The sequence below is a fragment of the Musca domestica genome, unplaced genomic scaffold, assembly GCF_030504385.1.
Source record: "Musca domestica strain aabys unplaced genomic scaffold, Musca_domestica.polishedcontigs.V.1.1 4, whole genome shotgun sequence".
NCBI lineage: Eukaryota > Metazoa > Arthropoda > Insecta > Diptera > Muscidae > Musca > Musca domestica.
Window position 1 is genome coordinate 28993409 of NW_026712328.1, and position 22373 is coordinate 29015781.

General features: G+C 35.1%; 1 protein-coding gene and 3 long non-coding RNA genes across 4 annotated transcripts; 1 reads left to right on the forward strand and 3 right to left on the reverse strand.

Annotated features, from left to right (window-relative positions):
* Nucleotides 1-466: 466 nt before the first annotated feature.
* Nucleotides 467-8700, reverse strand: LOC101899974 (serine/threonine-protein phosphatase 5). Its single transcript, XM_005182492.4, has 9 exons — nucleotides 8546-8700; nucleotides 7966-8461; nucleotides 4305-4546; nucleotides 4059-4209; nucleotides 3876-3997; nucleotides 2644-2914; nucleotides 2124-2574; nucleotides 1976-2057; nucleotides 467-1793 (listed from the first exon to the last, which is right to left on the reverse strand). The coding sequence occupies exons 2-9, from the start codon at nucleotides 8162-8164 to the stop codon at nucleotides 1734-1736; spliced, it is 1578 nt and encodes a 525-aa protein (XP_005182549.1). The 5' UTR covers nucleotides 8165-8461; nucleotides 8546-8700; the 3' UTR covers nucleotides 467-1733.
* Nucleotides 8701-9537: 837 nt separating this feature from the next.
* On the reverse strand, nucleotides 9538-10607 carry LOC105262265 (uncharacterized). Its single transcript, XR_891726.3, has 2 exons — nucleotides 10429-10607; nucleotides 9538-10363 (listed from the first exon to the last, which is right to left on the reverse strand). It is a non-coding gene; the product is annotated as an uncharacterized LOC105262265 (long non-coding RNA).
* Nucleotides 10608-10866: 259 nt separating this feature from the next.
* On the forward strand, nucleotides 10867-20959 carry LOC131804213 (uncharacterized). The gene is made up of 6 exons (XR_009342961.1): nucleotides 10867-11092; nucleotides 11159-11592; nucleotides 11657-11879; nucleotides 11944-12131; nucleotides 12454-12620; nucleotides 20436-20959. It is a non-coding gene; the product is annotated as an uncharacterized LOC131804213 (long non-coding RNA).
* LOC131804214 (uncharacterized) lies at nucleotides 19931-21371 on the reverse strand. The gene is made up of 2 exons (XR_009342962.1): nucleotides 20821-21371; nucleotides 19931-20755 (listed from the first exon to the last, which is right to left on the reverse strand). It is a non-coding gene; the product is annotated as an uncharacterized LOC131804214 (long non-coding RNA).
* Nucleotides 21372-22373: the final 1002 nt, after the last annotated feature.

Here is a 22373-nt window from a genome sequence, read left to right on the forward strand (position 1 = left end):
TCTTGCACTTTTTGGAATTTCAGTGGCTTTACCCCGAGCCAATTTTTCAATATTTGCCAAATGAAATATTGCGATATGTTCAGCGCAAGAACAATTTTTCGGCCACTGCGACGCGGCTTTCAATCAAGTCGATTCTTAACTTTTCGAACCATTTCTGCTGATGTTGGTAGCTATCAGTATCACGGTAACGAGCAATGGTACGAGACACAAGAGATTTATTCATATTTAAATGCTGGAGTGCTCTAACGATAGCCATCACGAATTCCTTTTGAATTCCATCACGAATATCCTTTTTTTTTATGGAAAATGCTCCCCAAAATGCTTTTGTACGCTTGTAAACAACATAATTAGCTGTCACTGGAATAATTTTAACTGCTGTCGGGCGAGAGGCTTAGAAATAACAGCAGTCTGAAGTAGGTTGCAGTTTTTTCATCTCACGGTGATTTTGATTAAAAAAAAAAAAACATTTTCATTTCATAAAAATTTTTCTTTATTTATTAAATACATATTTTTGGATTTACTCTCACATAGTATGATGATGATGTTGATGGTATTTTCTGTGTTACACATTTCGTTTTGTTACACTTTAGTAATTGCTCTATATTTGCTGTTTGTAGTTTTATTTTGAATGTACGCAGGTATATATGCTTTATAAATTAAAATATTCCTTTTCTTACAGAAGATATTTGTAATTCTTTATTGACTAAATCTCTTCATTTTATTTAATAAATGTCTTTTCTTTCTTACGATAAAAATATTTTAAGATGTTCTTTTTTGTTTATTGTTCATCATATGTATATATATTATGTGTGTGTATATATATATGCATAATACCTTAAATGGGATAGTACTTGTTTTCGGTTTTGTTAATGAGACATGATTGTGAAGGGTCAGAAATAGGGTTATGCTTTCTTTTTGATACCACATTTTATATGTATAAATATAAAATAGCTTTTGTGAATGGTGAATTATTTATTTACAGCCAAATAGGAGAATATTGTTTTATTTCCCAGAAAATGTGTACAATTTATTTTTTATTGAGAAAATATTTTTTTTAATTAAAAAAAAAAACTTTAAAAAGGAGTATAAAATAGATTACAACAAAAAGTAATGGCATCAAATAAAAATTTGCTTCGACTTCTATTTTTAAAATATACCATGAAGAAAAAAACATGCTTAAAATAATACGCTTTTGTAAAAAGTCAACAAACAAATCAAACAAGAAAATAGAAACAAAATCTTATCGAGTAATTAAAGTTATGTAAATGTTTAAACAATTTCCTTTTCTTTTTTTTGTTCTTTTGATTATAAAGAATATTATTTATAATTTTTTTGTTTTCTTCTGATTGCAAAGTTCGGATGACTAAATAACTTGTTCTGTTGCCGGGATTGTTGTATGCTGTTAAGTTTGTTCATAGTTGATGTAAAGCTTGCGTTGTAAACTACCAATCTTCTGGTTGCTTTTGCTATGTTGTTAAAATAGCTGTTATTGCTGCCGTCGCTGCTGTTCTGACTGCTAGTGTAGTTGAGAGGGACAAGTAAGAGGGCGGGAGATAGAGAAACAAGTTTTTTCGAGGATGTTACATCCTTGCGTGACTTGCTATGCTGCTGTTGCATGATTTGTTTATCTTTATTGTATAAAATTACATTAGCGCGTATGTTTTACAAATCGGTTTGTTTTTGGAAAACATTAGAGCCGTAGAGAAGAGAAGATAACAACAAGACTAAAATGACTACGCCAATAAACTCATTAGTCTATTTGCATATGCCATGGGTTTGACATCGGGATGAGGCTGTAATTAAGAAAAATATAGTAAAAATAAATTAGATTCATTTAGGTTGTATTGCATCAATGTGTTATTTCTTTATAGGGGTTTACATTTTGTACTGTATAATTTGAAGATATTTACAAAATATCCTAATATTCAAATATGTTTTTTAAATGATGTCAAAATTAATGCTTAATTCAACTTACCACAGATTTGAACGATGTGAATTTGGGTGTTAAATCATTGCCCTTAATTGTAATAAATGCACCCTGATTACCCATGGCATCGCTGAAATGTATGACAATAAAAAAATAACAATTACTTAACATTTTAAATATCTTAAAAAATACTCACCAATAATTGGGTGCTGAAAATACCGTTATACACTTGCCATCATGTGTTACTTCATAGCCCATATTTTTCACCTCATGCGATCGTACAATATAGTCTAAATTATTGCGTTTGCAGAAAGCCTCAGTTACATCGGGACCAAATTGTATACCAACGCCGCGTTTTGAAGGACCCCTGCCTTCCCATGGTTGGGGATCGGACCATAGCAGTTCACACATTAAACCATCCTCAGGTGGCTGACAATTACGATCAATGCGTCGCAAATCCTTCAAAGTCACATCGTCGCTAGAGAAGAGACCGCCATGCATGACAAGTATCTTATTGTTAATACAATGACACAGTGGCAGCCAATTAAAAGCTTGGGTGAACATATCAGCCATTGTGCTGGTATACTTAGCTGTGACTTCGCCAGTGAAGCCATACATTTGATTCATGTTTATACTTTCATGGTTACCTGAAATTTGTTGTTTTTACACAACTATATCTTATAAATTACCAAACTATTTATATTGTAAATAAATACCTCGTGAAAGATAAAAGTGATTGGGATATAATAATTTAAAACCAAATAATGTAAATATGCATTCCACTGAAAATGAGCCTCTGTCCACAAAATCACCATTGAACAAATACGGATTAGTTTCCGATGGCAGACCATTAATTTCAAAGATATTCATAAGGTCATAGAATTGACCGTGAATGTCACCACAGATTGTGAATTTGGAGTCACCGGGTACCGTAATATCTACCATAGAATCTTGGGTACGCATATAAGCATCAATATCGCAAAGAATCTGTAAAATAAAAGTTAGAATTTAATAGACTTTTTATAACATCATATTGACTGAGATCAAAAAAACTGCAACCAATTTTAGAGTGCTGCCATTTCTAAGCCACTCGTCCGACTGCAGTTAAAATTATTCCAGTGACAGCTCATTATATTGTTTACAAGCGTATAAAAGCATTCGTGATGGAATTCAAGCGTGATAGTGTGATTTCTTTATATTTGGCTCGAAAACCACAAGTGGCTATCATTAGACGATCCAGCATTTAAATGTGAATAAATCTTTTGTGTCTCGTACCATCGCTCGTTACCGTAATACTGGTAGCGTAGCCCGACGTCAAGGAAGTGGACGGAAACAGCAACATCAGCAGAAATGGTTCGAAAAGTAAAGAAGTGACTTTATCGAAACCCGCTTCGCAGTGGCCGAAAAATGTTCCATTCGCAAATATTGAAAAATGAGCTCGGGGTTAAGCGATTGAAATTCCAAAAAGTGCAAGAACTTATACCGCAACAGAAACAAAATAGACTCAAATAAGTTGCTTCGCATGGCCAAAAGTGGTGAACTGCCGAATTTGGTTTTCTCCGATGAGAAATCATTCGTTGTCCAGCAGTTTTTAAACAAATAAAATGATCGTGTTTACTTGCCAAAGAGGTCAGCTGAAAATGTGCATTTTCGGTTGGCTACCAGAACTCAAGCGCCGGTCATGGTGATGGTGTGGGCCGCCATAACAGCCGATGGTCGCTCTCCGCTCGTATTAATCGACCGCAGCATCAGAATAAATGCGAAATGTCAAAACTTATTCTAAAATTTGATGCCATTTCCAACATCTTTTGCTTTCATTCAATAAAATTTGAAAAAAAAGGTAAAAATTATTGCGTTTGACTTTGTTGCAGTTTTTTTATCTCACCATGTAATTTGTCTCAGAAGCCTTGGTATATTCAAATATAAAATGGAAATTTTTAACACTTACCTTATAAGCAAATTTACGATGCAATTTCTTTTGTTGCTTATAATTTTCCATTAAATCTAACATAAATTGTAAAGTAACTTTTCCATCTATGAGCATAGGTCCCGTGTAATCTTCCTCAATTGCTACAGAAAGGGTGAGTTGATTTATGATTATGATTTATACAAAGCAATAAAAACTACTTACCAATATTTTCAAATTCTCTAAACATTTCAGTTAGGGTTTTCTCCGGCTTGTCAACTGCTATGGCCCTTTCAAATGCCCGCATTTTTACAATTTTATTACATTCTGTAAACTTCAATTTGGCATCTTTATCATTGGGACGGCATTTCGATACCTATGATAGTGTTTTCAAATAAAATGGGTGAATGTGACATTAAATGGCAGAGGCTGATTGATGGATTGTAGGGTATTGTTTGTCGCTATACTCACATATTCATAATCAGAAAGCGCTTGTTTAAATTTACCCAAAGACATATGAGCAGCCGCTCTGCGATAATAGCCTTTAAGATATGTTGGATCAGCCTTAACAGCTGAAATGCCATCTTGTAAAGCAAATCCAAAACTTTCCTGCCTTAAGTGGGCCAATGAACGATTGGCATAGTAAATAGCATTATTGGGGTTTAATTCTATGGCTTTGGTGTACATTTCAATAGCTTTCGAAAAATCCTTTTCTATAAAAAAATAAAGAGCAAAAAAAAAAAAAGATTAAATAAAAATAAAACATTGGGAGGGAATAGCCTTCTGTTAGGGTGTTATTTAGGTAATATTCATATCAAAATAAAATTTCTTAGTGTCAAAAGGGAATGAAGTTGTTTTGGTTTTTTGAACATGCTAATAAAACGTTATTTAAAAGATATTCCTATTCCTATATTAAGGGAAGGCCGAGAGGGTACTTTTGGATCATAGACTCGAGCTTTTGCCACAACACTCGTTCAACAACATTCAATTGTTTATAGAAAATACCCGTGAAGCTATGTAGGTCTGAAATATGATTTTTCAGTAATCCTATTTTAATTTTATGGGTTGCTTATATTTCCTTGCAACTTGATTTCTTGGCTCATATGATCTTATATCGACGGAATTCAATATTTTGAAGAAACAAAAACTGAATTGATGATATGAAGACCCAGCTAATTAATGCCAACCGCTATTAAATAAAAATGATATTGATCCAGTAGTTTGATTTTAAGCTATGGCTTACTAGATCTTTTGTTTTATTTGCAGTGGCCTTTGATTCCTTTTATAATTGAATTAAAAATGCCGTGTAAGAAACCATAAAAAATATTAAGATTTGTTAAGACACATTTTTGTCTCGATTAAATAAAAAGGTATTGTTTAAAAATTCATTAATTGAATCGGGTTTTAACACACACCAATTTATATATTCTAGAAATAGGAAAGTAGCTTATGTCAACTACCACTTCATCTAAATCAAATCGTTCAGTAGAATAACACCTATTTATTATTATTATTTATTTTTTTTTTTTGGTGAACTTGGAATTTGATCACTTTTTGGCTTTTTTGTAACCTCAAAATGATACATAATTCAAGTTTCAACACTTAAGTTTAGGAAAATCTTTTGGAATGGCAATCAAGCATGTTACAAATCTTGAGGCAATCTATCGAAATAAATAAATGCAACTGAAACATTTAGCTTTACGGACAATAAATATGCAATAATAGCGTTCAATATTTTTTTTTTTTTTTGAAATTGGTTACAATGACAAAATGATAATAAAAATTTAGTAATGTTGCAGCTAGATATGCTTACATGCGGGAAATTGAATGAAAGTTTTAAAATATATTTGATTAGAAATGTTAAAAATTGTTTGTTATATGCTATAGTTGTCAATAGAAAAAGAAAGAAAGATTAAAAGGCGTTAAGTTCGACCCGACCGAACTTTTTTATTATTCACCAATCGAGAACTTAAATTGTAGCAATTCCAGTTGACCTAAATCGCTAAAATTTCGGCTAGGATCTTTAAAACCATTCCCTCACCTGACCCACATTAAACATTTATGTTTCTAAGGAGGTGTTATATCCATTAATTTTTTTAAACTTCAAACACTTGCTGGAAGATGCATCTACGACCTTCAAAACCGGCTAATTGGACAGAACCGCCACATGGAGCTAGTCTTCAACCAACAAGAATTTAAAAATCATGAGGTCACAGCAGAAGGTAAACAAGTCAGTTGGCGAGCTTAAGCGGAAAAAGTAGAAAATGCATTGCAACATCATTCGCTCTCGAACGCCCGAAAAAGGATGATTGGACATTTGCCTCATTTAAAGGCATAGCAGTGACAGATCAGAAGAGATGTGGGAGTTTTTTATCTGGCAATCAACTGCAAACAACTTCAGACTGCTGTGATTTCTAAGCCAGTCGTCCGACAGTTGTTAAAATTATTCCAGTGACAGCTCGTTATATTGTTTACAAGCGTACAAAAGCATTTTGTTGATAATTTTCCAGAAAAAATTACTTATATTTTGCTAGAAAACTACAAGTAGCTATCGTTAGAGCACTCCAGCATTTAAATGTGAATAAATCTTTTGTTTCTCGTACCATCGCTCGTTACAGTGATACTGGTAGCGTAGCCCGACGTCAAGGAAGTGGACGGAAGAAAACAGCAACATCAGCAAAAATGGTTCGAAAAGTAAAGAAACGACTTGATCGAAAAATGGCTAGTGAGCTGAACATATCGCAATATTCCATTCGGCAAATATTGAAAAATGAGCTCGGGATAAAGCCATTCAAATGCCAAAAAGTGCAAGAACTTACCCTGCTTTGTTTGGTTCCAGCAGAAAGCAATATTGTAATAAAACAAGTGGCGGTAAATTAGCTCGAGGTGGATCCCAGTCGTTTGGTGAGATTGTTAAACCACTAATAACCTATTAGATTAGCTTCTTCGAGAAATTTCTCATCGAAGTAGGTGGAGAAGATGGCAGGGCATATAAAGTCACCTGGCCGGCAATCTTCCTTCTATCATTTAGTAGGTCTGATCTAAGAATCGTGGTGAATATACTGACTGGTCACTACAGTATCAGATATCTGACCTCAACGTGGGACAAAAGTTTTCCTGACTTCCGTAGACTATGTTAAGAGGTAGTTATGATTGAACATCTACTTTGCTCATGTCCCATGTTATCCAATAAGATACATCGACTATTTGGCAGGTGAGGGATAGAAACTCTAACTTTCTTCTCAGACATACATAGATCCCATCATCTTCTACTAATTAGCAATCCCTATACTATTCTAAAAATCTTTTGTTCTTGTTCTCCACGCTTCCATATTTCTCCTTTCCTTATATTTCTCATTTCTTCCTAGAATGAACTTATTATTCTTACTAGATAATTGTCTTTCTATTCATTTCTCTTTCTTTCGTACACTTACAATGCATACTAATGGTACATTTCCTAAATCTCTTTATGTAAACTTCGTGTTCCAACTGTGATTTTCACATCAAATAGCCAAGTTCCAGCTCCATTCGTTCAACCAATACCAATGATTCCAAATACAGTTCGTTTCGTTTACTCATATTATGAGTTTTGAATACTCCTTTTTTATAAAATCTACACACCAATAGTTTTTTTCATAATTAAAACTTAAAGCTCACTTTAAGCTAAATTGCTAGATCCTCCTTTTCTTATTTCATCTGGACGATGACTAACAGTCAACATAACGATATTCTTTTCTAGGCATAGATACTTTATCGTTTATAAAAAATTTGAACCATCCAATAAATGTCTTAAAACTTTATGATAATGACCGGATAATGAATATATATTTTTTACGTAGGATTATATGGCACAATGATTTTTTCCATAACAGATTCGTAATTTTGTAATAATTTTATGTTAGAATCAGCTGGGCCACAATATGGGCACTAACAGCGCACGTGCATTTGGGAAAATTATCAAGTCAACAGTGTCTCATCGTCCTTACTACCAAAGTGTTTATAAACATATCTCAATATTTACCATCTTTAAAAGATTTGTATAAAATAGAAAACTTGCGTATAAATATTTGAGTTTGTAAGCCGTTCGGCCATTAGTAATTTATAATTAGCCAGTCATGCTATTCTCACTCACCCTTAAGATAATCATTTCCCTGGTTTTTATAATGATCAGCTAAAGCAATTATTTCATCCTGAGACGCTTCTTTAGCACCCTCTGATGGGGGTAATGTGGTGACAGGTGCATTTGGTGTGGTTTGTGACCCATCGCTAGAACCACATGCTTTCTGGTCCTCATTATTGTTTTGTTCCTGCATTATTTCAACAGCTGACATTGTTTTTTACTCTGCTCTTCTTTTCTTAATTATTCTTTTAGAGGTTTAAATTGTATATTAAAGATGAAAATCTCACTCCCTCTGTTGAATTGAAAATTCGTTGTTATATTTGAATAGAAAATCTGCACTATGCAAATTTTCTTCCGATTGCTTTTAGTTTCAGTGCGGTTGTTTTTGTATTCAGCTTTAGTCCTACACCACCACCATAACTATTGACTTTTTTCCATGAAGAAGTACAAAAGTTCTTTTCTTCGTCTTTCTCTGCCTTCTGGGGGGAGAGACGTCGTTTTGCAAACACTGTTACATGTGAGAGAATTGTGTAGAACAGAATGTTGTATTGTTAGCACGCCAATTGTTCTGATAATTTACAATCTAACTTACCACTTAGTTTTATTTATTTCTTACAAGATTTTAGAAAAAAGTGTCCTGCACGGTTAGAATTTTTTTCAAAAGGAAAAAATGAGCAAAATGACGTGCTGCGTTAACTAACAACTAACGTCAAAACGACAAATGGTTGGCATCGCTGTCGAATTAGGGATGTATAAATTGATTAATGGAATTTTAGCTGTAGTGATGGTGTAAGAATACAGGTAGATGCATCAATGCTTGGGAACATTAATGTCAATGTTGTTTTAATTTTTTCAAAAATAATTATGATATGCTATTTTTTAACGATTTTTATAGATTTTAATAATTGTTCATTTAAAAATTTAAATTTTAAAATTGGCTTGACAGTTCGTTGTCCCAGCAGCTGTGTTGATGCCAATACCTGTATTCTTTTGCCATGACAGTATAACAGCGTATTTACATCAACTTATAAACCACGCTGTTGCATGGCGCAAAAAAGGACCCTCTGCAAATGTTAAAAATCATATTAAATGTAAAAAAATGTTTGTACTTTGTTGCTTATAATTTTCAAAAAAATTTAAAATTCTTCAAATTGTGCTTTTTAGAGATGAACAAATATAAAATACTCAATATTGTAAAAAAATCCGTGACTTTCTATTCTTTTTTTCGCAATTTTCTCTTAAATAAAATGTTATGTACCGCCTACAGTGGTGCTTCAGGTGGGGTTCCATCTAGCTCAGGAGTGCAACTCTCAGGGGGTTCTCAACCCTTCCACCTTCAGGCCTAGGGGACTAACAATCAATGTAAACGGGGAAAACACAAATAAAACAACACGATCACAAACACGACACACACTCATGGCAAAGGAGCTTGGTGGTTATGACTCCTCCACTCTGCCCACCCAACCTTGACCCTTCGTATCCTTTCTCATTTGTTTCAAGGGCCCCATTTTCCACACACACTATTTCGCCCTATAACATACCCTTCCTTCCCTCTCTTACACTCAAGTTAGAAAGACATGATAATTAATCTTAACATTCAAACATATACATTTATTAACATTGCTTTTATCATGGTCTCTTAATGGATTATTAACACCAGACAACACGAGGAATGTGAGTCAATATTCGGGACGACAACAATCTTCACACTAGGTATTCGGCCAATTCGGGCTATTTTTTTACTAATCTAAGGTATTCTGCCTAATGGAGCTCGATTAGGTAGGGCTAGACATTTCTTTAACCTGTCTAAAAGAAAAAACGTTTCGTCTAAACCTAGTTGAACGTTGAGGGTGTTCCTTCACTCACGTCGAACGAGTTTCGTGGCATTAATTCTCCTCACAATAATAATACTTAAATTAAAACATAAACGAATATTAACTCCTAAACAACACAACTTATTTCTAAAACATTATATTAATACTATAGTTTCTCTTTTTTTTTTTTTAATTTTGATTTTAGGTTAGTTTTTTTGTGGACTTAATGTCACATCAATTATTAATATTTTAATTTCCTTGTTAATTTATTTCAGATGTTTAACGGTCGCCTCACACCCGTCGATAAAGCGCTACGGTGCCGGTTCCACTTAACATGAGGTAACTATTAAAAAATTTTTTTTTTTTTTATCTTCGTTACCTGGTTGGCCAGATACTTAATTGGCTTGTGGGAACTTATGTCGGCGGAAATTATATGGCTCTTTTCTGGCACAACGGACACTGTCGCATCAATCTGCTGGCTTTCTGCAACTTAGATGTCGAAACAAATTTTTCTATGGCATATGGCTGGTTTAAACAAGGCGACCTTCCGCGTAAACCGTTGGAAGGCCTCGCAATGGCTCGCAATCTGATGGAATCTTAAATGGAAGGGACACAACACTTGTTACGACCAACATTAGACAACACCACAATTTAAACTTACATCTATGATTTTTATTCATCCAATATAAAAATAAATGCAAGGCACGCAGCCGTATAAACCCGTCAATAAAACTTAATTTTGTACCGTTGTTAAATGCCGACTTTTTCCAAATTGTCGATTTTGGCAAACGAAATAAAAATGTTGTTTTTTCTATAGCGCACCAACAAAATCTGATTTTCTTTTTGCTATCTCTACGCTTTTATACGGGAAAAATGACGCCAAGACTAATTTCCCCTTCTCGATTTTCCCACAATTTTCCAAATTTATTTACTTTTCTTCACTTCACTGTTCTACTAAACATAATCATACGCACAGAGTTGCATTTTTCCAACGCCGATCTAAAAGAATCGACTCAGCAAAAATCAACACAAACTTGGCACTACCTTTTTTTCACAAATCAGGAGACCTGCATATCCGGCTCATTTTCAGTTTGGCGTTCGCTCATTGCCGGCTAAAACTAATGCCGGCTTGTTTATTTTATTGCGCCATGGCATTTACTTATTGTGAGCGCCACCGCAACAAAACTTCGAAATTAGCAAGTTTATCGCAGAAAATTTCGATGTGCGGGATTTCGGTTCTTGCCAATCTATTTTCTTTTACCTACATAAAAATGGAACTATGAAAAATCTTCGTTTTTCTGTGAAAACTCATGTGTGGACCTGAGGTAAGTTGATAAGAACAAATATTTTTCCATGACACATTTTTTTTTACCGCTAATCTTTTTATGCAGGAACTAATCAGATTACCCTCGGGACGCATATTCAATGTTTTTGGTGTCTCATTGACTTGGTGGTGTCTCAATTACCATGTGGTGTCTCAGCTATCACCGTTAATGCAGGTATACGTGTATATGTACCCACGCTTCATTCAATGAAGCGCTGTCGGCGCCACATAATCTGCATCATCTTGTGTGTGTGTGTGCCCATTTGTCTTCTTCTCATTCACACACATACTTGCTTGCATTACTCTACTCCGATTAGAGTTTCGTTAACGCAGCATGTGTGCATTCACCACATGCATACCATTGAACCTACGGACGATGGTCGTTTCATTCACACACATACCTGCTTACATTACTCTACTACAATTAGAGTTTCGTAAACGCAACATGTATGTATTCAATGAATGAACGGTTTTTGGCGAACGCATTTGACTGAGGTTATGGTAAGTGACTGTTGTTATTTCCATACGAATATTTCGTTTGTTAATATTTTTGTTTTCTTTTCAGAATGGATTTCATCTACTATCAACGCATTATTTGAATCAATTGGGACATTGGAAAACAAGTGAACACAAAAAGCATACTGCTCATCACGGTATACCATAGGGGCACACAGGTATTTTCCGTTCGAGGTCATATTGGACGCAAACATGTCATTTATGGTTCTTGTTACTTTGTGCCCAAATTATCTGCACAGCTTGGACCGATAACTCAATGAGGTGACGTACAGGTAAAATCTAAACTATCGTTGATTTTATTCCTATTTCTAATTGTTTGTTTTTAAATTTTTTTAGGTACCCCAACGATACGCCACGAACCTTTCAACATAGATCACATCTCCTGATGCAGATATTTATGATCGCTTTATAAGGGTATCATTTTGGATTTCCCAGATGGATGCAGTATACCATTTAATTTTGGAATATAAATTTAATAGAGGAATACAAATTTATATATCCTTTTTGCCTGATATTTGGGATAGGTGAGTGTTTATTTGCTTCATGCTTAACCACATTATTAGCTCGATATTAAAATATTTAAGGGTTTAAATTATCATTACCCAATAGGTATATACCTGAATGTTTGTTTATATAGTTGGAATTAAATTGTTGGACAAAGCATATTTTATGGGAAGTAAATTCTTTTATTTACCTGCCATCACAAAAAAATGATACAAGACATCGGTAATAGATGTGTGTGCATTTTAGAGAAAATTATGTTTACCATTATATGCACACAATCGTAATCGCTGAAGAATTTTTTATTGCCCATTTATTAATGTTATTTTGTTTCTTTTTATTTAGGTATTTTTTTGTTTGGTAACAGCAGTATATGGACAGTTAACGGCGTCACCCCCTTGGAGTAGGAACATACCTTGCGAAAAACAGCGCAATATTTTTATACCTGAGGATTGTCAACTATTTCTCATTCTTGAAACACATCGTGGAAAAAGTTTTACCAACCCAAATAGGTAAGTGTTTATTTTCTTTTTGTCACAAGTGGTCAATATGAGGTTTAGTGTGTGAAATATATCAAGAAGGTTGTTTTTGGTATTGCGACTTCGGAGCTGTGTCTTTGCTGTGCGGGCATTTGTGCGTGGATATTTTTTTATCGCATGCGATAAAAACACATTGTGGTTCTTTCGTATGCGGTAATATGGAAAGATACAAATTTATGCTGAATAAATAATATATGTGTGAATAATTTATGGATCGTTCTTGTATAATAAAATCCATGCGGTTGTATAAAAATTAAATTTTTTATGAAAGGTTGACATCCACCCAAAAAAAATTAAATCAATGTCAGATCATATTGGGCAATGGATCAATATTTGATATGGTCACTTTACAGTTTATAGCATGCTACAATAATAATAATTTGTGGATGAACATATTGGTGCTTGAAAGTGAAAGTCATTTGACAAATTGAAGAGGGAACCAATAATCTTCGTATATTATTGCCTAAAATTTAATACTTATAATTAATGCACTTCCTGAAAAGTATCTAAACATGGGATTTCCTCAGAATTTATTCATTGGTGACTTGATATGGCAATTTAATATTATTTTGACTACCTTGGTATAGTTCACATTGCCAACCTGTGCATGCTTTAACCTCACATATTGACTTTTTTATTTGATTATAATGTATATTGCATTTATACCTTAATTCGTTCCTTATATATTATTTATTGCTTTTTTTGTAAGTTATCGTATCTCCTTTTTGACATTGGGGGGAATAGATGTTTTGTATTTGAGATAATATTACCAGAAATTTACAGGTGTTTTTTTTTTCGTGCTAGTATTTCGTTCCCTCATTTTGTTTCGTTATTTATTAAAAACTTTTGGTACGTTTCATTCTTCAGTCCCAACGTGGGGAATTCCCACGCCCTGAGATTTTTTCTCAGCCGGGCTATAGTTCGCTTGGTAACTTATTAGGATGTTTTATATTTGTGAATAATTATCTTATAATAAAAACAAATACAACATAGATTAAAAAAATGTACATGAATGACAAACATTTATAAATCTATATTGCACTTATTTGACTTTATCACAGATATTATTGCACATTATTCAAGCCTTTATATCTTTAGTGTGGAAATGGCCAAGAGGTCTCCCCTGAAGAGTTTCTAGTTCATATATATTATTTCCCACCGGCCTAACTATTCGGCACTTTAAGAATTTTTTGCAAAATTTAGAGTTTATGTTACTCTTAAAATTTGACAAGACATGACTCCTACGGTACACTTCTTGTCCCGGTCGGAAAGTGATATTTCGTGATCTGTTATTGTAGCGTTTAGCACTGGATTGGTATGCTTCGTGCAATTTATTTTTAACCCTTTCCCTTATCAATTCTAGCTTATCTGTGGTATTTAATTGGTTTATCTGATGATCAGTAAGAGATTTAAGTTTCTTTGCTAAATTATAATCGGTTCCACTCGTGAACATATTGTACCCGAATAATGCGAAAAACGGATTGACACCTGTGGCAGTGTGAACCGATGTTCGGAGTGCTTGTTCAACTTCAGACAGGTACAAATCCCAGTCGCGGTGATCATTATCGACGTACGTCCTTATCGCTGCCAGTACAGACTGGTTGACTCGCTCTGACGCGTTCGACTGCGGGGAGTAGTAAGCTGTTTTGATGTGGGTAATTTTATACGTTTTTATCATTTCTTCAAAATTTGCTGAGGTAAATTGCTTACCGTTATCGCTGTGTACTATCTCTGGAACTCCAAATACCCGAAACACTTGATTTTCTAGGAAATTTACTACATTTTTGGAAGTAGCTTCTTTCATTGCATGCAGAAACGTGAATTTAGTGAAGTGGTCGACCACAATGAAGATATATGCATTTCCCTTTTTAGATCTTGGGTATTTACCAAGAAAATCTATATATAGTTTCTGAAAGGGTCTTTCAGTAATTACTTCATTTCCGATATTGGGGCGCATTATTTGGTTTGCAGGCTTAGTTTCTTTGCATATTTGGCAATTGGTTATATATTGCCTTACTTGGGAGGTCATTTTTGGCCAATAATAAAAAGTCTTAAGTCGGTTTACTGTTTTATGTATACCATCATGGATCGATCCAGTGTAATTATGGGCCTTTTCAATTAGGGCATATGTGATTTCTTCAGGTATCCATAATTTCCATTCGAACTCAGTGGTTTCTGGTTCAAAATGTTTCACCTTTATAAATATTTTCTCTTTGTCCACTTTTAAATCTGGAAGTTGCTCTTGGTTTTCCTCTATCGTATTTCGCAATCCGACATATTCTTCGCTTTCAAATGCGGTGGTTTCAAAGTCGAGAATATCTTCCGCAGTGATTTCTTCTACTGTTGCATCTGATTCTATTGGCATCCTAGAAAGAGTATCTGCTACTACGTTTTCCGAACCTTTGCGGTGTTCGATCGTAAAGTCAAACGCTTGCAGTTGCAGCGACCATCTGGCTAGCCTTCCACTTAAATCCTTAAGCGACATCAACCACTTAAGACTGGCATGGTCCGTAATTATAGTAAATTTCATGAGATCGACGTAGGGTCGGAATCTCTTGACGGCTAATACCGCGGCCAAACACTCCTTCTCCGTAACAGAATAATTTCTCTGACATGCGTTAAATTTCTGCGAGTAGAAGGCGATTGGGTTTTCACATCCATCATCGTCCTTTTGGAACAATACTGCCCCGATTCCATAATCGGAGGCATCACACTGTATATAAAATTCTCGTTTGAAATCCGGATGTCGGAGTACCGGTGCGGATGTTAATGCTCTCTTCAGGGTGTTAAACGCTTTCATGGCCTGAGGAGTGATTGTGAACTTTTGTCCTTTTTTTAAAGTATCTGTAAGTGCAGCAGATATGCTAGCGAAGTCCCTTATAAATCGTCTGTACCAACCGGCGGTACCCAGGAAACTTCTGACTTCCCTTGGAGTTTTTGGTGTTGGAATTTTTAGAATGGCGCTTACTTTATCAGGATCCGTTTTTAAGCAGCCGTTACCAATTATAAAGCCAAGATATTTTAATTCTCGAAAACAAAATAAGGATTTCTTTAAACCAATGGTCAAATTGGCCTTCCGGAGACATTCAGCTACCTCACCAAGTAATCGAATATGATTGTCGAAATCATCTGCTATGATTAAGAGGTCATCCAGATAAATAAATACATTAGATTTTAGTCTGCCTGGTATCACTCGATCCATTAATCGACATAGCCTCTGTGCAGCATTGCATAGACCAAATGGCATTACACGGAACTGGTAAAGCGGTCGACCTGGTACCGTGAACGCGGTATATGGTTTGGCCTCTTCCTCCAGTTCGATCTGCCAAAACGCATACTTTAGGTCGACGCTACTTATGTAATGTGTTTGGTCTATCCTACTCAATATGCCGTCTATGTTTTGTAGAGGATATGCGTCTTTCACCGTCAACGCATTAAGTTTTCGCGCATCTAGGCAGAATCTATTCTTGCCGGGTTTTCTAACAACTGTAGTTCTGTTGCTCCATGGCGAATCGCTTTCCTCGATCACGTTCAGAGCGAGCATATTATCAATTTCATTGTACACTATTTCCTGCATGGCAGGCGACAAAGGGTAGTGCTTGTCCTTAACCGGATTTGCACCTTCCATTAGTTTAATGCTATGTTTTTCTAATTTAGTGCAGCCCAATCCGTTCTTTTCAAACGTTATGAACTTGTTTACCACGTTTGCAAGTGCCTGTTGTTGGTCTTCATTTAACTGGTGCATATTCGTGTTTTCATTCTTAGCATCTCCGCGAATTTTCTGTTGTATTGCTATATCAATTTCTTCCACTGGGAAGATTTCTGGTGCAATTTTAAACAACTTCCAGAAATCTATGCCTAGATACAGGTCTTGCTCTAAGTCTGGACACAGAAAGAGGGACATTCTTGAAATTTCTTGCTGATACTCAACATCCACTTCGATTATTCCCAGTATACGATGGATTTTCCCGGAGGCAGTACTGACGTTTGAGGTATAGGGTTTGACTTCTATTCCTATGTCTTCTACAATCTCTCTACAACGCTTACCTAATAAACTTACGGTAGCTCCTGAGTCTAACAGACCTTTTATTTCCTTGCCTTGTATTTGGACTAAGACATAAGGTCTCGGATCTTTTCCATATTGGGTTCTTACAATGGCTTCAGATACAGCCTTTTTTATTGCCTTATTTTGCCTGTGTCTTAGTCTAAGTTTTTCGATTCTTAGTTTATTTTTAGTTACTAGCTCATGGTTTGAGTTAGCAGCTGGATTTTTGTTAGTACCCCCAACATACTTTTCATGAAAAATTCTGGCTTTTGTTGCATTATAATTCTGTTCCCTGATCTCTAAGGGGATATAGTGGCGAATTTTGGAAAAACGGGCTGACTCACTACCAATTACTGACTCGTTTGAGAGTTCTGGAGCGCGGACTGCTCGGATGAACGCTGATTCCCCGCTGCAATCAGGTTCTTCCTCCCGTTTCCCGACCTGCAATTCACACATTTTGGCGAAGTAGTGTTAGGTTTACCACATTTAAAACAAAATAAATTTCTTTGTGTAGAAGGACAATCCCTAAACCCATGACCAGGTTTTTGGCAATTCCAGCATACTAGTTGGATACTAATAGCGGCGAGCTCTACCACCTCATCTGAGTCATCTAGAATGGGAAAATTATCTACGTCTTCTTCTTCCTCTTGTATAGCGTTGACACGTATAGGTCTGTTATTTGTTGGGGGCTGGATTGGTACAGGATCCTTGCGAAAAAAGGTCCTTTCCACTTCCAGACATTCTACCCTTAATTGCTCTAAAGACGAGACTTTCATAGAATAAACTATACCTGACAGATTCTTTCTTAAATTCTTCTTTACGAGAGAGATCATTTCGAATTCAGAGACGGGCTTTTCCAACCTGGACCTCATCAAATTAATATCATGAAAGAACGCGTCGATCGACTCTCCCGGCAATTGCTTGCGTTCTAAGAGATCACGCATTTCTTCGAAACATGTTCGCCGTGTCTTAAATCTTTCAACTAAGGAATATTTTAATGACTCCCATGTGGTAATATTATCATTTTTTAGTTGGAGCCAATACCACTCGTGAGCAGGTCCTGAGACTAATATGTGGAACTCTCCCAAGATATCCTCCCATTCCAAATTGTACTGCTTTTGAAAATATTCTAAACGATATATAAAGTCTTCTACAGCCAGACTGTTAGGCCTACCCGAGAAATTAATCCCGAATCGTTCAATTTTTATACCCTGACTACTGACATTGCTCATTACTGATGGTGTCACAGTGTTTCTGCGATTCCTATTCGAGGGTAGCTGTTGGTGCCACGAATCGTTGGCCGGGATGGCTTGTGGGTTTTGATTTTGTGGGTTTGTATTTTGTGGGTTTGTATTTTGTGGGTCGGTATTTTGTGGGTTGGTATTTGGTGGGTTGGTATTTTGTTGGGTTATGTTTTGGGGGTTTGGTGGAGATGTCTGTCTGCCTATCGTTAGGGATGCTACTGCGTTATTTAATTTGTCTATGCCAGAGTATACCTTCTCTAATTCTTTTGTAACGCTAACCTGTACTAGGGAGTGTAAATTTGCCTGGGCATGATTCAAACTCTCTTGAACTAGACTCCTTACAAGCTGGGCTACTTCCGGTGGATTGATGGGTGGTAAATTAGGTGTTGCATTATTCGGAGGTAATCCTGCAGCAGCGCTTGTGCTGGGATTCGGATTATTTATGGTAGAGGACATATCGCAGAAACTCGGATCGACGTTGGCGTTTGAATTTTGCATTTTGGAATTTGTTCCCTTGGGCGTATTTTTTTTCTTCTTTGGGGACTGTATAGAAGATCGGCTTAAGTCAAACGTTATCGATCGGTTTCTTTTGCTGCGCCTTTTGCTAGACGTAGATTCGCTCATTAGGTTGGATAAAAATCACTTATAAGATCCTAACAAATCTATGGTTTGATTAGTATACTCTAGTGGACATAAATTATAATTTAATGCTACTTTTAATCTAAGTTATCGATTTATACTATTAGTAACTGCTTTTCAACAGGGGTTAAACAAAGGTAAAAAAATACTTAGAAGTAACAGAAATAAAACTAATTACTATGAGTTAAAATTTTTTTTTAAAACAAATATACTGAATGAAATATGCGTTTATAACAATTACACAGGTATTATATAAAAAAAAATACAACAATAAAAACAAGTTATACGAAAAACAATTCAACTATGTGAGAGTTCGTGAAGGGCATTCTCAGCTATCAGGGGTTTGTGTGTGGGTAATATATTTTTTTTTGATATTTTTTTATTATAGTTTTAGTGTCCCATATGGGTTGCCACAGTGCGTTGAATAGGATTGATTGACAAAAGAATTAACATATTTTGAAAGGCTAGTATCACGCATTCTCCTAAGAAAGCTATAGGAAAAAGATCTTGTGAAACGAGAAATATTTCACGATACAGTCTATGATTTTTTTTTGTTTGCATCACAGCAGATATCGCTATCTCCCTATACTATCCTTGGTCTATTTATACTACATTAACAAAACGGAATACAAAAAAAAAGACAGGTCATAAAAACAATACTTTCTTTGTTACACATCACGAACAATGAGTTATTGCACAGACCCTATTGATTGAAACGATTATCCTAATTTACTACCTATCTATACTTAAATTGCACTTTAATCACAGTTACTTGAAACGGTGGTTGCAATAAAAGCTAGCTTGGTAAGAAAATGTGACACTCGTTTGTATCTATTTCATCCTATGGATTATTGTTCTATGAGTAGATGTTATATCACAGAATTGCATTACATGTCTTCGCCTTAAGTCTTGCCTCTATTTCCCAGAACTCAAGCAGGGGTTATTACTTTCGGCTATTATAATTCTTGGAATTATGTTTTGGCGATTAGACATTCTAGTTTCAAAATTGGGCGCCATATTGTTATGTACCGCCTACAGTGGTGCTTCAGGTGGGGTTCCATCTAGCTCAGGAGTGCAACTCTCAGGGGGTTCTCAACCCTTCCACCTTCAGGCCTAGGGGACTAACAATCAATGTAAACGGGGAAAACACAAATAAAACAACACGATCACAAACACGACACACACTCATGGCAAAGGAGCTTGGTGGTTATGACTCCTCCACTCTGCCCACCCAACCTTGACCCTTCGTATCCTTTCTCATTTGTTTCAAGGGCCCCATTTTCCACACACACTATTTCACCCTATAACATACCCTTCCTTCCCTCTCTTACACTCAAGTTAGAAAGACATGATAATTAATCTTAACATTCAAACATATACATTTATTAACATTGCTTTTATCATGGTCTCTTAATGGATTATTAACACCAGACAACACGAGGAATGTGAGTCAATATTCGGGACGACAACAATCTTCACACTAGGTATTCGGCCAATTCGGGCTATTTTTTTACTAATCTAAGGTATTCTGCCTAATGGAGCTCGATTAGGTAGGGCTAGACATTTCTTTAACCTGTCTAAAAGAAAAAACGTTTCGTCTAAACCTAGTTGAACGTTGAGGGTGTTCCTTCACTCACGTCGAACGAGTTTCGTGGCATTAATTCTCCTCACAATAATAATACTTAAATTAAAACATAAACGAATATTAACTCCTAAACAACACAACTTATTTCTAAAACATTATATTAATACTATAGTTTCTCTTTTTTTTTTTTTAATTTTGATTTTAGGTTAGTTTTTTTGTGGACTTAATGTCACATCAATTATTAATATTTTAATTTCCTTGTTAATTTATTTCAGATGTTTAACGGTCGCCTCACACCCGTCGATAAAGCGCTACGGTGCCGGTTCCACTTAACATGAGGTAACTATTAAAAAATTTTTTTTTTTTTATCTTCGTTACCTGGTTGGCCAGATACTTAATTGGCTTGTGGGAACTTATGTCGGCGGAAATTATATGGCTCTTTTCTGGCACAACGGACACTGTCGCATCAATCTGCTGGCTTTCTGCAACTTAGATGTCGAAACAAATTTTTCTATGGCATATGGCTGGTTTAAACAAGGCGACCTTCCGCGTAAACCGTTGGAAGGCCTCGCAATGGCTCGCAATCTGATGGAATCTTAAATGGAAGGGACACAACACTTGTTACGACCAACATTAGACAACACCACAATTTAAACTTACATCTATGATTTTTATTCATCCAATATAAAAATAAATGCAAGGCACGCAGCCGTATAAACCCGTCAATAAAACTTAATTTTGTACCGTTGTTAAATGCCGACTTTTTCCAAATTGTCGATTTTGGCAAACGAAATAAAAATGTTGTTTTTTCTATAGCGCACCAACAAAATCTGGTTTTCTTTTTGCTATCTCTACGCTTTTATACGGGAAAAATGACGCCAAGACTAATTTCCCCTTCTCGATTTTCCCACAATTTTCCAAATTTATTTACTTTTCTTCACTTCACTGTTCTACTAAACATAATCATACGCACAGAGTTGCATTTTTCCAACGCCGATCTAAAAGAATCGACTCAGCAAAAATCAACACAAACTTGGCACTACCTTTTTTTCACAAATCAGGAGACCTGCATATCCGGCTCATTTTCAGTTTGGCGTTCGCTCATTGCCGGCTAAAACTAATGCCGGCTTGTTTATTTTATTGCGCCATGGCATTTACTTATTGTGAGCGCCACCGCAACAAAAAATATTGTAAAAAAGAAATAAATAAATAAAACCATTGGTATTTGTAAATATGAAGTCATGAGTTCCTCATGCTCTTTTGTAAAAAATCAATATTACAACTTTGGGTGAGAATGAATTTTAGCGTCTTGGAATAAAAGAAATTGTCATGTTAGAAACATGATATTGTGAAAAATCCGTTAAGTTCCATTCCTTTTTCGCTTTTTTCACGTAAATTAAAATATTGTGAAAAATGTAATATTCACAAAACACAATACTGCATTTGTTTTTATTACTTGAAGTTATTAGACTCCAGATTCAGAGTTTAGTATTTCAACATTTAATCAATCTGCAATACATTGCAATTATTTTACTATGCTGTAACAGGTATTATATAAAAAAACAATTGCTTTGTTTCAGATGTGCAAATTTTCTGTGACTGCCGATTTTTATTTTATAATTTTGTATTTTTTTTTATTTATTTTCAATTAGTACAGAAACCTAGCCAATTATAATATTATTGAAAAAAATGTGAAAACTAGCAGATGTTTACAGGTCTGGAAAAGAGCAATAGTATAAACCATGGCTCAATAAGAAAGGTTTCTCAACTTCAAATAAAGTAGAAAAATGAAACTCTGTGCTGGAGTCTTATAGTGTCAAATAGGCTTTTAAATATGAAACAATAAGTTTTTTTTAGTTTATTTTTTTTAAGAACTTTCTTATACTGGGAAAACCCGCGAGAGAATGGAAGAATGAAATTTCGGGGTTATTCCACAAGATGAATCTAAAATAGTAAGACAATATAGTTTTATCATTTGTTACCCATTTCGTCCAAAAATTTGCATTTTTTTTTTGCAACTAAATTTGAAATAATTTCAAATTATTGTATTTTTTATTCAAAACAATACACACACATACACAAAATGTGTGTATGTTCTAACAGAAAAAGGGCAAAAAAGAAAAAAATGTATTTAGGAGGTAGCTTTGGTCAGCCTTCTGTAATTATGCCGTGGTATAAGCCGATTTTTTCATTATGATATTGAACAGAGCAAA

What these genes read in the sequence shown, in the direction of transcription:
- LOC101899974 (XM_005182492.4), bottom strand. Translation starts at nt 8,164, where the DNA reads ATGTCAGCTGTTGAAATAATGCAGGAACAAAACAATAATGAGGACCAG. An exon ending in TCACTTTTATCTTTCACGAG is followed by an intron (nt 2,575 to 2,643) that starts GTATTTATTTAC and finishes AACAAATTTCAG; the next exon opens with GTAACCATGAAAGTATAAAC. An exon ending in TCACATCGTTCAAATCTGTG is followed by an intron (nt 1,794 to 1,975) that starts GTAAGTTGAATT and finishes TCTTAATTACAG; the next exon opens with CCTCATCCCGATGTCAAACC.